We start from the raw sequence: 15,966 nt of genomic DNA, 5'->3' as shown, positions 1-15,966 counted from the left end.
GAATATGCCTCACAATGGGACAGATGCAATAAATTATCTTTGGGAACTTCTGAATTCGATGATGTCTTTTTTCTTCGTTTTTTTTTTTTTTTTGTCTTTTTTTTTTTGTTTTTTTTTGTCTTTTTTTTTTTTTTTTTTTTTTTTTTTTTTTTTATTCTGAATCAACGTCAATAACTCGAAATGGTATTTTTAATAGACGACCATGTTTCCTCGATCGGTGCCAAGACGACGACGGTAATTAAAATTGCAAGGAAAACGATGATTACGACGACGTAAATGCCAAGAATAAGTTTTCTCAGGCCAGCTCGCTAAAACAGAAAGAGAATAACAGCTGTTAAGATAAATTATTTCTTTCTTTCTCTCTCTCTCTCTCTCTCTCTCTCTCTCTCTCTCTCTCTCTCTCTCTCTCTCTCTCTCGAATATATTAGTAGAATCTTATCGTTACTAATGAACTTACGGGAGCTTCCATTCTCGTATCCGAGTTCGTCATCTGTCCACGAGGATTCATGTCTTTCATGGGGAAAGAATCTCCTCTCTGAGAGGACTCTCTCTCTGGTGCATAACCAAGGAACTACAAGAATAATCAGAATTATTCATTGAAAATATAAACGTGACAAAGAACGAAGAGAAAAACAAAAACAAAAACAAAATAAAAAGTATCAACTTTAAAGAAACTCCACGCTTCATTATTACTCCTTGAAAACCTTTATTAACAACCACGGAGAAGTGATCGACTTATCGCCGAATAAATTTCATTTATAATTTATATAGACAAATTAAATTATTCGTTCGTTAATTATTTGCGTAACTCGAACGACAAGAGTGAATTACAACGTGAAAAGTACGACAATAAGTATTTCCGTATCTTCGAGAGAGAAAAAAAAAATTAAAACAAAAAAAAAAAAAAAAAGAAAAAAAATAATAAAAAGAAGAAAAGGAGTAAAAGGGGAAAGAAAAAAATTCGAGAATAAAATGTCAAAGTCTGATGAAAAACTGAGAAATCGCGATATAATTATTTTTACTTACGGTGAGTATCACGTGCGTTAAAACGTGAAATATGACGTAAGCAACCAAAATCCAATCGACCCATTCCGGAAGTTTGGCCTTGTTCAATCGTACAGCGAAAAATAGAGCGACGACTGCGAAAAGTAATTTCACGATTGTGCCGATCAGCCATTTATTATAGAAAAATGTGATGTAAAGGAATAAGGTAGAGTGGAGGATTGAGAAGTGGAGTGCGGGGAGGTGGGAGGTGGGAGGGGGGGAGGGGGAGGGGGAGGGTGGTGATAAGGGGGCAACTAGTTACCGTCTGGCAACGTAAAGCTGGGCGATTTAAATTCAAAACTTACTCGCGCAAATCTGTGCCGCATTCCCGATGAACCAGTGGGTCCAATTGAAAAGTTGGCGCCTAGGTGCACCTGGTTCGGGCCTCATAGCCGCTATGAATGGTTGTATGAAACATAAAATCGTCGTGGCCAATCCAAGAGAGGCATGGAAAGTTTCGGTGCTCCACGTACCGAGCTCAACGAATATAACGACGATAGCAATCAACGTCAGAATGCAGGTAATGCTATTCAAGAAGGTGTGCCACTTGAAAGAAAAGAAAAGAAAAGAAAAGAAAAGAAAAGAAAAGAAAAGAAAATTAAAGTAAAGTAAATAAAAGAATAGAGACGTCGTTTATCGTCTATTATTCTATGTAATCTTCAAAGTCTTATTGGAATTTATTTAAAACTAAGAAAACTATCAAATCTATTGATACGATTGATAATTATTAAATTTTAATGTTAAGCGATAAATGTATATTTCGCTTATAATTCATTGTAAAATTAAAAAATGATTATTCGATAGTTGCGACTTTAATAAAAGATTCTTTAAATAAACTTACAGTAATGATGATTGATTATTTTAATAGTTATTTTAGATAATATATTTTAATAATATGATAAAAAAAAAAGTCAGATAGTTTTGATATTAAAATAAGATATTCTCGATGAAAACTTACGGCAAACCAATGATCCTTTCCACACATTCTGGAATGAACCCAAGTTTGTTTGTAATATCTTGCTAAAAGTATAGCGATCGAAGTAGTACCCATCCATGCTACTATCATTAAGGAACCGTGAATATGAATCAACATGTTATTCGATGCAGTGAATGAGCCAACGTCGGATAACAATTTTGCTTCGCCCGTAGAATCATAAAGTAGGTCGTGATATCCTACGCCGTTGTCTAAAACACACAACAAGTGAAGAATGGGATATATAACGAGTAACGCGAAGAATATGACACGTTAATATTTTGTCAGGTCAGATTCAAGTGATTAAACGTAAACTTTAATACCTTTCACCTCGCTACCATGAACTAACAAAAGATAGTATGGCTTATTGACAAGATCGAATTTATGATCTTGTATTACAGTTATCTTGTCTCTCCAGAATTTACATGTTATTAGGTCATCATTGAGCGAAGCTGATTCAAGTTGAACGGTACCTTGTTGCTGTAAGAGATTAGATCGTAATAAATAAAATAAACGAATGAATGAATGAATGAATGAATATATAAATAAATAAATAAATAAATAAATAAATAAATAAATAAATAAATAAATAAAGTTGAATATATGTGTGTGTGTGTGTGTGTGTGCGCGCGCGCGTGTGTGTGTATGCTGTTGAAAGATTTTTAGCAAGGCTTAACACCTATTATTGATTCTGATATTAATTAAACAACATTTAATGAAGATTATTAATTATGCTAAAATAATTACCAAGCTCTGCCGCTCGTTACGCTTGTTAGGAGTATTCCATGACGTGTGTAATTTGATATCACTTCCCTCTATTGTACATTCCACCACACTGTCGTCACCCTATATGTATGATATACGAAAGAACGCATTTACAATTATTAGAAAAAAGTAATATGGAGGGAAAAAAGAAAGAAAGAGAGGAAAAAAAGAATAAAAAATTCACCTAGATGAATTAATTAGTAACGAAATAGGAAAATATATTTTCTTTTTTTCTTTTTTTCTTTTACAATCAATTTCAATTACCATTTTATTATTTTCCGAGAGTCCAACGGCAACGTATTTTCCTTCTCGTCCTTGCATCTCGAAGAGATATCGGTCTCCACGGACTAATACGGAGACAGCAATTTTACAGTTCTTTGTCTGTAGACAGCCAAAAGGCAATCCAAAGCAATTCTTTGTCTCGCTGCATCCCTCATAAAAGGGGTCGTCTTGATTAGTAATCTGTAAGATATTCATCAATGAGTCCACTACCACGCTCGAAAAAAAATGAATGTAAAGAGAAAGAGGGACAGAGTATTTTCTAATATTTCTTAATGTCATTCCAAATTAATTAAAAATGGACAGATGCAAAATATGAGTAATCTCTTCAGGGACAACTTTTTACAAGTGAGAAAAAGACTCGTTCAGTTTTTATCTGATACAATATTATCAGTAAATTATACATTATTATTATTATTATTATTATTATTATTATTATTATTATTATTATTTCTGAAAAATTCTATCGGTGAATAATTATTTACCAGATTTTCATTTCTATTTCTTTCTTTTTCTTTTCATTGAAAATAACTTTAATTTAAAAAAAAAAAAAAAAGAAAAAGAACTAAACGTCCTTGAAGAGGCTACATTCTTTAATTGGGCTAACATTTGTATATCCTACAGCAAGCATAATAAAGGCAACATAAATAGCATTTCATTTCATTTCATTTATCATCATCGTCATTATCGTCATCGGCATCATCATCTTTGACAAATGATTTTCTCTCAACGTTTCAGTTAATTGTAGACTTTAGTTAGGATTGGAGCTGATTGAAGAGAATGCATCGCATGAACGGATTAGACGTTGGATAAAGCCAAGGAGACGACAATCGGCAAACTTTGCTATATATGCAGGAGAGAACAAACTGTTCTCTACTTCTACTTCGTTTAATCCTCTATCTCGTACAAGTACAAAGTAAAATGGGAGAGGATGGAAAGGAAGGGTAAATGAAATAGTTTAACAGAAGGTAAATACGATGGGATGTAAAGACTAAGATATAATAATAACGACTAGAAAACATCGACATAAGTCATCACAAGTCCAATTAGTTTTTATCTCTTTCTCTTTTAAGATGCAATGCAAAGTGTCAAAATAAAAGTATATAGATATAACGATAAATCCAGGATTTTGTTGATACTTGCATTCTTTCTCTCTCTCTCTCTCTCTCTCTCTCTCTCTCTCTTTATCTATCTCTCTATCTATCTATCTCTATCTCTCACTCGGCCGTGCAATTTTAATTCGTCCTTCTCATTATATATTTCTCGTCTTCTTACGCTCCGGGACTATCACTGGAAAGTATAAAAATGCAAAATGTCGGAGAGAACGACATTTTTGTCCCAAGACACTTCTTTGCAAACGATTTAACTAACCACTTGCATTGAAAAAATGTGTAATTATTACTTTTTACTACTTATATTAATATTTAATACGTTATCGTTATTTCCAAGTTCTCCAATTTAAACATATATATATATATAGTATAGAAGTTCTAATAAAGTATTAATAAGTAAAAAATTAAACATTTAATAGAAACCTATAAACGTATATGATAATAAAATATTAAAATTAATATTGTCTAATAGAATATTAAGAGGTCCTCATCTGTACCAAATTTATTCGACAAATCGTACGATATAAAATGAAATTAATTTTGATCGAACATAAGTGATTTATAAAAGAAATCTTACCGTTTCTTCATTGTTCTTTGGATAATAATATGGCGGTGTAGTTGTTCTCAAGGTTGTCGAGGATGTCGACGAAGTCAAAACGTCGATGGATCGTTTCAAAACGGTAACCTTCGGTGACTCAACGCCAACCCAATACGTGGCATAATCCTGAGCGAAGGTAGAACTATCGCAGAAACCAATTTAATCGACATTAATCGGCTGAGCAGAAGATGGAAAATCCCGAAATCGTTGAATATTGATTGATTTTGCTACCGATGATGTTGTTTACCGATGACGTTGAACACATTCCTTTCAAGTATATCTCTCTTGAATATCAAATGTCGAAAACGTAACAAGAATGACTCATCTGCGGTAAACATCATCATAAACGATAACAATAAAAACTATTTATAAAAAATTATCCAATATCAAAAACTAAACAAATATTATTATTATAACATATCGTTTCAAGTATTCATTGATTTTTATCACATAGATTCAAGACTTTTATAATGAATCATCTTAATTCAATTTATTTAAACCTACTTGAAGATAATGGTACCCTCATAATGAGGCGGCGCAATCCAATCGAATTCAAGATTATGTTTCTTTTCCTTGCTCGTGTGTGTTACAGCGTTCTATATATATGTATATATAAAAAAAAAATTAAAAAAAAAAAAAAAAAAGAAAAAAAAAGAAAGAAAAAGAAAGAAAAAAGAAAAATATATATATATATTCATATAATAAATGAAATCAATCAAGGTTTCCTATTTATTTATCAATTAATATAATACGTACTTTAACACCGGGCGTACATTCGACGAACTTGGCGATTTCTGGCAAGTTGCTGAACTCACCGATCAATTCGCCACTCTCAACGTCTTTGGCTAGGATCAAGAAACCCTCATATGCAAGGCCCTGAGGACTTCCGAGTATCAAACGAACTCTTCCCTGTCCCGCGGCCGGTAGAACTTGATATGGCGGATACGAACTCTGAAGTCTTCCTCCGCTGTGCCTCGGTGTCAAATCGATGCAAGTCTTTGGCGGTGCACCGCTCGAATAACCACAAATCTTTTCCACCAAAGAAATGATGACTATAAGTATCAGAGACAAGCTGATGTCTGGAAGAGAAAGAAAAAAAAAAAAAAAGAAGAAAAGAAAAATTAAAAATAGATATTGTAGAATCTCAATGATAAGGAGACGATATTTTCTTTTCATTTTTCTTTTTTCCCTTCTCTCTCTCTCTCTCTCTCTCTCTCTCTCTCTCTCTCTCTCTCTTTCTCTTTCTCACCCTCCTTTTGCCTATGTCCTCCTCTCAAATTCCAAAGGCAAAAAGTTAAACCCACAGGAACAAACGCATACATGTCGTTTACACGAGTAAGCATCCGAGTTTTTTCACGCACACACATTTACTTAGATGAGTTTAGACGGTCGTTTTAAAAAAATGGTGTAGCGCGGATCAAACGGCGTTGTAATTACGTAAGTGTCAGTCAGTCAGTGAAGGAGAGGAGAGGAAAAGGGGGAGGTTAGTGGTGCAAGGAGAAATTTTAAAAGCTACCGCTCTCTCGTATTTAAGAATGTGCATAGCGCCAAGGGGGGAAAAAAGGCAGTAGGCCGTGTAATCAAACCCACCGCTGTGCGCGTAGGTGAAAGTTCCCAGATATTCTTTCATTTTCGTGCGTCGGTCGCGCCTTCGAAGCGTAAAGAAGACGAAAGAGAACTCTCTCATTCAACTTCCATCACAAAGGAACATACATATGTATGCATCTATCTATCCATGTATGTATGTATGTATGTATGTACAAGAAAACAGAAAAATAAAGATGGACAGGCAGAAATGGAGAGACAGACTGAGACAGATTGAGAGAGGCAAAAAGAAAGATAGATAAATAGATAAAGAGAGAAAAAGAGAAATATATATATATTTAGACAGGAAGAGAAAGAGACAGAACATGTACAGCAATTTCAGTTCGTCGTTGTAAAGACAATTGTCAGCGATATCAGCGAAAAACGTGAAATTACTGTGTCACGTACGATGAAAAAAGAAAAAAAGAGAGAGACAGAGAGAGAGAGAGAGAGAGAGAGAGAGAGAGAGAGAGAGAGAGAGAGAGAGAGAGAGAGAGAGAGAGAGAGAGAGAGAGAGAGACAAAAATGTAAAGAAAGGAAAAATAGAGAGAGAGAGAGAGAGAAAGAGAGAGAAATAAAAGAGAAATATATCAGAGTACGGTAAAAGCACTTTTTGGAAAAAAGAGAGAGAGAAAGAGAAAAGAGTCTTCTGGTACTTTATTCACGAGGCGTCAAAATTACGCCCGCTAGCAAGTTAATCGTTTCTCTGGCTATTCGAGCTTTTACCTTTCGTTTGAACAAAAAAAAAAAAAAAAAAAGAAAAAAAAGAAAAAAAAAGAAAAAAAAAGAAAAAAAAAGAAAAAAAGGAACCAGAAGAGAATTTGGAAAAGGACTTAGAGGAAAACGTGTTACGTCCGAAGGAGCTGGCTAACGTAATGAGATTTCGTAAAAAAAAAATCTTCGATGAAACAGAGAAGTGAAATAATCGATGTATCCTTCTTTTCTCCCTTAGAAAATGATCTATCGTCGTTTATAATGATTGATTTCTTTTTTTATTGGAACGGTTTAATTTCTTTATGCAATATAAAATTAATTTTCTTTTTTTATAATATCTACAGAATTCTTCTTAATAAAAAAAAAAAAAAAAAAATAATAAAAAAATAATAAAAAAAATAAAAAAACAAGAAAGAAAGAAAGAAAGAAAGAAATTCATTTCTTCGTTCCAATTATTGAATATTAAATTACATTATTCAATCAATTTTCTATTAGGTTACGTATAAAGTATATACGATTATTTTTATTATCTACATACAGTTATCCTAAAAAAGAAAGGTAAAAGTAAAAGTAAAAATAAAATAAAACTAATTCCTTTCGTTAACTTGATTGGATTATAAAATTGCATTACAATGAATACACGATATTCCTCTGTGCAAAGTATGTATATAGAATTATTTTTATAATATACTGTTATTCCCCTTGATAAAGGATCAAATAATTCTTCCATGTATTACACGATTGAATTGCAAATGAAATCACAAACGGAATACATGATTTTTCTCGTAACCCGGAGATAGAAATTCTTTTTATAAAAATAGAAGAAAAAAAGAAGAAAAATAAAAAAGATAGAAAAAAAAAATAAATAAAAGAAACATGAGAGATTAAAATAAATAAATAAAAATTTGAAATCTATTTTACTTTTTAATCATGAGCGAAAGACCTCCTTCTCAATAAGGTTACTATGTGAGAAATTCGTTTCACTGGAAGGATAATTAATGCCACGTGAGATTCATTAACGTCGTCGTTTTCTCGTTACCAACGTTTTTCCACTTTTTCTCTCTCTCTCTCTTTCTCTTTTTCTCTCTTTAATACGGCGAAAATATCTATAGTGAAAAGATGCACGAGATCCTGGAAAAAGTTTTCTCATCTTTCGCAGCGATTCCATGGATGCGTCAAACACCGGACATTCGAGTTAGCAAGGTCAATTAGACTCTCGATTAGTCAGGGTCGATTCGTTCTGTACGACTTTCGAGTTAACTTCTCGCGCCTTTCCCAAGTTTCTTCTTTTTTATTTGCTTGGCCCTATTGTGCCGAACGATTTTTCCTAATCACGCGTTTTTCTCTCTCCTTTCTCTCTCTCTTCCTCTCTCTCTCTCTCTCTCTCTCTCTCTCTCTCTTCTTTTCTATCTCATTCTCTTTTCCTCCTTTAACGTGCAGAGTTGGAGACAATTTTCCCCTGAAAGTTCACGAACGAAAAAAAAAAGAGACGAGTAAAAGAACAAAAAAAAAAAAAATATAAAAAGGAAAAAAAAATAAAACACCGATAAAATTTCTCCTACTAATTACGTTTCGATCTAACGAAAATTTAATTACCTTCATTTATTTCAATTCAATTATCCTTCCCATAAAAATGACGTATTTCACAAATTGTTTCTATTTTTCTCTTTAAAAAATACTCTAATTATTACACAATAATATTATATAACAAATGTTTTAATCATTATTACTATTATTATTATTATTATTATTATTATTATTATTATTATTATTATTATTATTATTATTATTATTATTATTATTATTGTTATTATTATCATTATTGTTATTATTATTATGAAACGGAATATACTAAAAATAATAAATACATAAACAATTTACACTTTCTTCTCCTTCGACTATCCCTCTCTTCGACTATCCTTTCCTATCATTCCGACTCCTATCAACAATGAACGTCATAAAAAGAAAAAAAAAAAAAGGAAGGAAATGAATCGGTAGTAGCATAGTTTCTTTAACAATCACATCGTTACGATCAAGCTCGAGGAAATATATATAGAAAAATGTCGAGAATTTCTAGTGAACCGTGAGCTCATCTCTCTTCCGTGCATAGGAAAATTCGATGGATTCTGCAAAACGAGTCGCCTGTAGTAAAAGGTTAATTGCGTGGAAGGACATCGAATATAACTCGTTCAGAAAAAAAAATAAAAAAATGATTGAGAGAGAGAGAGAGAGAGAGAGAGAGAGAGAGAGAGAGATAGTGTAATATACATTTTATATATATATATATATATATATATATATATATGTATGTATATATGTATGTACATATAAAATCTTAATCAGGAATTTGCATTCGTTACATGAAAGTGATTTGCGATGTATGACGAAACGTGCATTAAAGATAGAGAGACAAAGGTACACGAGGGATGAACATAGTGTAGAGTGGTGAGTGTTAGAGCGGAAGAAGAGGAAAGAGGAGGTAGGAGAGGGTGGTAAAGAGGGAAGGTGGGAGAGGAGAGTTAAAACGAGGATAGGAATTACGTGTTGAGCACGAGTGCCGATCGATGTACCTGCTAGGAAAACTTGCAAACGCTTTGACAGGACTTTCGCATCTGTATCCGTTTTCACGCGATCTCTCACACGCACACGCGTGTACACACACACACACACACACACACACACACACACATATATATATGATACATAAGTACTAGATAGATAGGTAGGTAGATAGGAACAACGTCAGGACAAGTTGGATTTATTCCATCGATAGAATATAGAAGACAGGTGCGACCATATCCTTTTCCTTTTCTAAGAGGACAATCGAAAATTCACTCGTGAGAGCGAGCGAAAAGGAGATATAGGATTAAAAAAGAAACGTGAATGAGCATGTGTGGATGTGTGGGTAGGTGGATGTGCGTACGTGTATGTGTGTGTATGTGTGTGTATGTGTATGTGGAAAAGGATAGGTGCTGATAGATCTTTCTTTCCTTCTTGCTTTCATTGCCTTTTTCGTTCTTTACACGTCATCTCGTGTTTGTTACGATATTAACGACGAAGAGCGAGAGAGAAAGAGAAAAGAATGAATGGATCAATGTGAGAAAGAGAAAGGATGAATGAGCGTGTAAGAAATGGATGGATAAATAGAATGAGTTTGTAAACATGAGAGAGACGGAGAAGGTACGAGAGAAAATAAGTGAGAGAGATTTTAAAGGGCAAGCTAATGAATGAGAGAGACAGAGAAAGGAATGAAAGAGAAAAATAACATTGTTCTTTGTGCGTAGGTGTATGTGTGTATCAGTGAGAAAAAATATTTAAATTATTTTCAAATAAGAAAAAAATAGATAATGAATTCGACGCATAAACATCGTATTCGGTTTATCGTATTCCGATTTGTTCGATAGATAAATAGTCTATTACTCATTTACGCAACGTTTACAACGATGAGAAAAAATTGTTTGCTTCCTTCATCATTTTCTATTTTTTCCTACAGATTTATATATATATATATATATATATATATATATATATATATATGTTGCAACTAAAATAAATGGTTATATTATACACATGTGTGTGTGTATGTGTGTAAGTGAGAGAAAGAGATCTAATTATCATTGGACAGTCATATATTCTTCGTTATTAAGTTGCATGTGTTTGTGTGTGTGTGTATATATATATATATATATATGCAGGTTATTAAAGAAAGGAAAAAAAAGAAAAAATATTAATTGTATATTATACAGGTGTGTGAGAGAAAGAGAGAATAAATCTAATTATCATCGGATAAATGCATCTTCGAAAGGAAACGAGAAAAAATCTAGGTTCTTAAGACTAAGTTATTTAATCTAAGAATGATTCTCTCTCGTATATGATTATTCATTCTATTGTTCGACCGAACGAGTACAAGGCTTCGTGACTTGTCTCTGCCTTCTGTTACTCTTCGAATTTCCCTCTCTCTTTCTCCCTCAACTCTCTCTCTAACTCTGTAACTCTGTAACTCTGTCAGTCGTTTTTCTCCATTAAGAACGAATACTCTAATTCGCGATAATTCATTGTGATTAATGGACTCTCCATGTGACGACTAACCCAAAAATCTCCCTATTGGTCATCGTGGTTATTCGAAATTTCACTGATTTCAACATTGTTCGTTCCGTTTTATTAGTACAATATTGATTACAATGATTCATTTGATCGATTTAAAAGTTATTAAAGTTCGAGAAAAAGATGAAAAAATGAAATGTTATTATATCTCTACTTATATCGAACGTACATTTTTCAATGAGTTATGTTCAAAAACAAATTCATAAATATTATATAGTCATTGCTATTGAAATTACTTATTTGCTTGCATATTTATTTATTATTCATTTATTTATTTTACTGCGGAAGCAAAAATTTGATCCACTTTTCTCTCGAAAGCTAAAAATTCGACTGACTCGAAGTGATATTTATACTCTACTTCTTCTTCTTCTTCTTCTTCTTCTTCATATATACATATAGATATATTCTTTGGGATCGATAGGACGCTGTCAAACTTAACGCAAATCATTCGAAAGAAGTTGGTTCCCATCGGAGACACGTCGCTCGCACGATACGATCTTCTAAAGCGCGATGTTTAGGGAATATGTCGTCGTGGTGACGCGACTACGATGTCCTAGAAATTCCACGCTCAACTTCGATTTTTCTTTTCCATAGTATCTGTCTTTGACGCTAGTTGCACGAACGCATACGCTCTATTATCCATCCTTGTTCTATTTTATAAGTGAATGCGAGAATGCGCTTAAACGTAAATTTTATTATCGCTTATCATTCGAAATATAATTCAAATATTAACTTGTAAATATTATCAATATTATTATTATTATTATTATTGTTGTTATAAATTTCTAATCCTTTTCTTATTCTATTTTTTTTTTCTTTAATTTCTCATTAAATATCTATTCTTTTAATATCAATTAATAAATTACGTATTATTTATACAATAACATTTCTATTTTGTCATTAATACTTATGATTAATAATATATAATTATATAGTTTTCTTTTTCCTATGATCGATTTTTCTTACTTTTCTTTTATTATTTTTTTCTTCGAAATGTAAGCAATTATCAAAAAGATTTTACGACGTAATTATCTAATACAGGTAGGATGGCACAACTACTTATGCGAGAATATTCGTCCGTATTTGAGGCGTGAAAACGAAAAGATTTTAAGTCGATTTCAAACGTCAAACGCGACCACATCGAGATCTGGGAATGAGGAGGGGGGGGGGGGAAGGGAGCCATGAATTTTTGAAACGAGCACCTGCTAGATGGCGAACGACTTTAATCATGTGTTCTCAAGTCTCAATTTTGAATCGGTTGAAGAAAAGATTTTCTTTGCTTTCTTTCTTTCTTTCTTTTTCTTTTTATCGCAATAGCGATAAATTGTAATACGAAATTATTATATATAATAATTTACATATTCTATTATTGATTGATTCGTTTTGCATAAAATAAAAAAAGAAAAGGAACGTGCATAATTAAGTGCATGTACATATTAATGTATTTTTTCTTCTTTTTATATTTATTTCCATCCTCTTTCAATTAAATCACATTAAAGTCCATCGGTAGTTTTACATCGATTTATATATCAACGCAATGTTATACTTTCAATGAAACACTCCGTGTTCTACTCGGCCATTCGTTCTGTGAAAGCAGCATTTAATCATTTAGCCGGAAGGTAATCTCGAATCCGATCAAATATTCTTTTTATATGAATATATATAAATCGTATCTACGTAAATCGAAGATAAAACGTTTTTAAACTCTCACCGCGTATTATTTATATCAGAATTTTAGAATTTGTCGGATTTCACTGTTCATTCCTACGAATAATGTACTACGAGACTAATCACTTTTTTCATAAATTGATATTTTCAGAAATCATTCGAAATTATAATTAAAAGTAAATAAATAAATAAATAATAAATACTCGTAAATAGATATTATTCAAAAGATTTTTAATATCATTCGAATCGTAATTCTAGCGTGTCACATGATCAGATATACTCTCTATTTAACCTGTAAAATCGACCAATCGATATAAAAAATGACCTTTTACATATCTCGATCTTTCCCATTACGATAAAATGTTTTTCTTGTCTTTTCTCCGTAAAATAATAATAATAATAATAATAATAATAATAATAATAATAATAATAATAATAATAATAATAATAATAATAATGTTGAATTTATCGAACCGTAAAATAGAATAGCTATACTTTCTAACAATACAAGTATGGCAATAATTATATTAGGAGGAACGTAACATAGCCATAAAAAGGATTAACTCTTTGAGTCGCAAGATTCGTGGAAATTGAACTCGGTATGCCATGAATACCGTTAGGCATGCGTTTACGAGTCGTAGCTTCGAACGAAAGAGAGCAACAGAGAGATAGAGAGGGAGAGAGAGAGAGAGAGAGAGAGAGAAAATTTAAATCGAACGCGCTTCGAGGTTAGGTATCGATCCGCAAGAAATTACAAAACGTACCTTATAAGAATAATACCAATCTCGACGATCGGTAAAATATCGAATTAAAATTAACTTGCTCCTTGAAAGAGAAATGTTATATTAACGGAATATTATATACTTTTCATGGTGCACGTATAACGTATATCGTAAATAAGTACGTACTTCAAATTTCAAAGAAGAAAAAAAGAAGTGAAAAGCAAACGAAAAGAAAAGAGAAGAAAAGAAGACGATAAAAAAGAAAAGATGTCGTGGAAACGTTTCAAAAGATATTATTTTTCAACGATCACGCTCGATCACGCTCGAATAAACTCAAATACCACTTCTCGATGCGTTGTAATATGACTCTTGTGTGAAAGAGAGAGAGAGAGAGAGAGAGAGAAAGAGATAGATAGCACGACGTTCGAACAAATCTTTTCGCAAAGAAGGAGGGGGGAAGGAGAAAGAACGTCTTTCACCGCATACGATAAACATACCTTTCTCTCGCAATCGAACAGAATAGAAAAAAAAAAAAAAAAATATATATATATATATATATATATACATACAGCTGAGTCATGAAACGTTCAAACGCACTTACTTCTCACGTGTTTTTAATCATCCTTTTTGTTGTTTCCTTCCATTTTTCTTTGATAAGATAAACAAATTTCCTTTGACAAATCTTTGATCCCCGAAAAAAAATAGAAAATAATACTTACGAAACTTCATGATTCCGACGATCGCAGCTGTTCCTTTTCTTCCACAGTGATTCGAATTCTAGATCGCGTGTGAAAGTAAAGAGAGAAGGAGAGACAGAGAGAGAGAGAGAGAGAGAGAGAGAGAGAGTGAGAGAAAGAAAGAAAGAGAAATGTTGTGAGAGCGTGCGTCTGTCCAATCGGTAAAATCCCTTCGCAGCGACACGAAAATCCACCTAACCGGCGTCCTTTTTATCCTTAACCCCTTTCGTTCAAACTTGTCACACTTTTTGATTTTATCTCTCTTCCTTCGAACTAAAACACGTAGATATTTCTCTCCAACCAATAATCGTTTTATCCTCTCCAAAAAAGCAGGTACCCTTTATTGATCGAAGAAAAAAAAATCACGATGTAAATTATTTCAAAATTAATATCAACGATATACGAAGTGATTTTTCGCGCCGACGAGATTCGACAAGATGGCGAACATAATAATAATGACCGAGAGTACGCCGTTATTCTCTTTCTCTTTTTTTCCTCCTTCTTTTCCTCCTTCTCCACCTTATTTCTTCCTTCTTCTGACAAAATTTCTATCTATATACACACACACATATATATATAATAATACATATATATATATATATATGCATACACGTATATATTTTTCCTTCTCTCTATCTTTTCCTTATGATATTTCCAACTCGTTTTATTTCGATATTTCGAGAATCGAAATATCGTCGAGAGTTGGTACTACGTAGGTAGATGTCCTCAAGTTGCAAGCGCGCGTGTACGAAAAGTTTCTTGAATACGTTAAAGAGAGAGAGAGAGAGAGAGGGAGAGAGAGAGAGAGAGAGAGAGAGAAAGAGAGAGAAAGAGAGACACTGATATATGCGAGGATTATGAGATAGAGATAGAGAGAAAGAAAGAAAGAGAGAAAGAGAAAAAGGAGAGCGAGTGAGACAGAATGAAAGCGGAGAATCTCGCAAGCGAGAAAACTCTTCCTTACGTAATCTCTCTCGCACGGTCAACGATTTGGAAAGAAGTATATGGAGGATTAAAAAAAAAAATAAAGAAAGAGAGGGGGAGAGAAAGAGAGAGACAGAAAGAGAAAATATGAGCACCGTTCGACGCGTCTAGAACCACACCTTGTCGGATACTGTGTACAGGGGATACACGAATCGAGTTGAAAGGCCTCCCGGCTGCCTGGACTGGATCAGGACCGTAGTCACGAGCAACTGGCACCACCTGCTGCTAACTCCTGCCGTTTTATTCTTATTGATCCATCGATCCGTAGGCTTTGACAACGTTGACGATGAGAGAACAAGAGAGTTCCTCTCAAAGTCTTTTTACGTTCCATTCTAATTCAATATGTATATACATGTATATGTATATATATGTATATATATATATATATATACATCTATCGGGTATTTATATGCATATACATATATCGATCTAAAACAAAAGAAATGAAGTAAAAAATAGTACAACACAAGATTGTTGTTAATCGATAGAAGGCATCGTTTCGAAGATCTAAAGAAAGAAATTAGAATTTATCGAAAAATTATTCTATCGTTAGTTCGCGATTCTATTATGTACATACGTAAAAATGATTAGAATCAAAGTTGAGAGGTTATGTATGTTCTATTCTATTGCAATAATTTTTTTGACAAATCATAAACCTTTCTAATATCGATCGTAGATCGAA

General features: G+C 32.8%; 2 protein-coding genes across 2 annotated transcripts in view; both read right to left on the bottom strand.

Moving 5' to 3' along the window:
* Positions 1-117, bottom strand: part of LOC124954254 (pikachurin) — a 46,809-nt gene extending 46,692 nt beyond the window's left edge. Inside the window, exon 1 of the mRNA XM_047506879.1 lies at positions 1-117. This exon is cut by the window's left edge and continues 15 nt beyond it. The gene's annotated coding sequence lies outside the window, so the exon portion shown is untranslated.
* The window catches only part of LOC124954255 (putative ferric-chelate reductase 1 homolog), a 14,971-nt gene extending 102 nt beyond the window's left edge, over positions 1-14,869 (bottom strand). The window contains exons 1-12 of the mRNA XM_047506883.1: positions 14,283-14,869; positions 5,528-5,850; positions 5,276-5,367; positions 4,751-4,913; positions 3,047-3,244; positions 2,765-2,863; positions 2,341-2,497; positions 2,003-2,229; positions 1,350-1,590; positions 1,027-1,139; positions 458-571; positions 1-308 (exon numbers count right to left, since the gene is read on the bottom strand). The exon at positions 1-308 is cut by the window's left edge and continues 102 nt beyond it. Of these exons, the coding sequence (XP_047362839.1) occupies positions 168-308; positions 458-571; positions 1,027-1,139; positions 1,350-1,590; positions 2,003-2,229; positions 2,341-2,497; positions 2,765-2,863; positions 3,047-3,244; positions 4,751-4,913; positions 5,276-5,367; positions 5,528-5,850; positions 14,283-14,292 (1,878 nt within the window). The 5' untranslated portion in view covers positions 14,293-14,869 and the 3' untranslated portion in view covers positions 1-167. The remainder of the gene's footprint in view (positions 309-457; positions 572-1,026; positions 1,140-1,349; positions 1,591-2,002; positions 2,230-2,340; positions 2,498-2,764; positions 2,864-3,046; positions 3,245-4,750; positions 4,914-5,275; positions 5,368-5,527; positions 5,851-14,282) is intronic.
* Positions 14,870-15,966: the final 1,097 nt, after the last annotated feature.

Source organism: Vespa velutina, chromosome 15 (genome assembly GCF_912470025.1).
Source record: "Vespa velutina chromosome 15, iVesVel2.1, whole genome shotgun sequence".
NCBI lineage: Eukaryota > Metazoa > Arthropoda > Insecta > Hymenoptera > Vespidae > Vespa > Vespa velutina.
The sequence above is the reverse complement of the archived record's forward strand: the minus strand, read 5'-3'. Positions and strand labels throughout refer to the sequence as shown.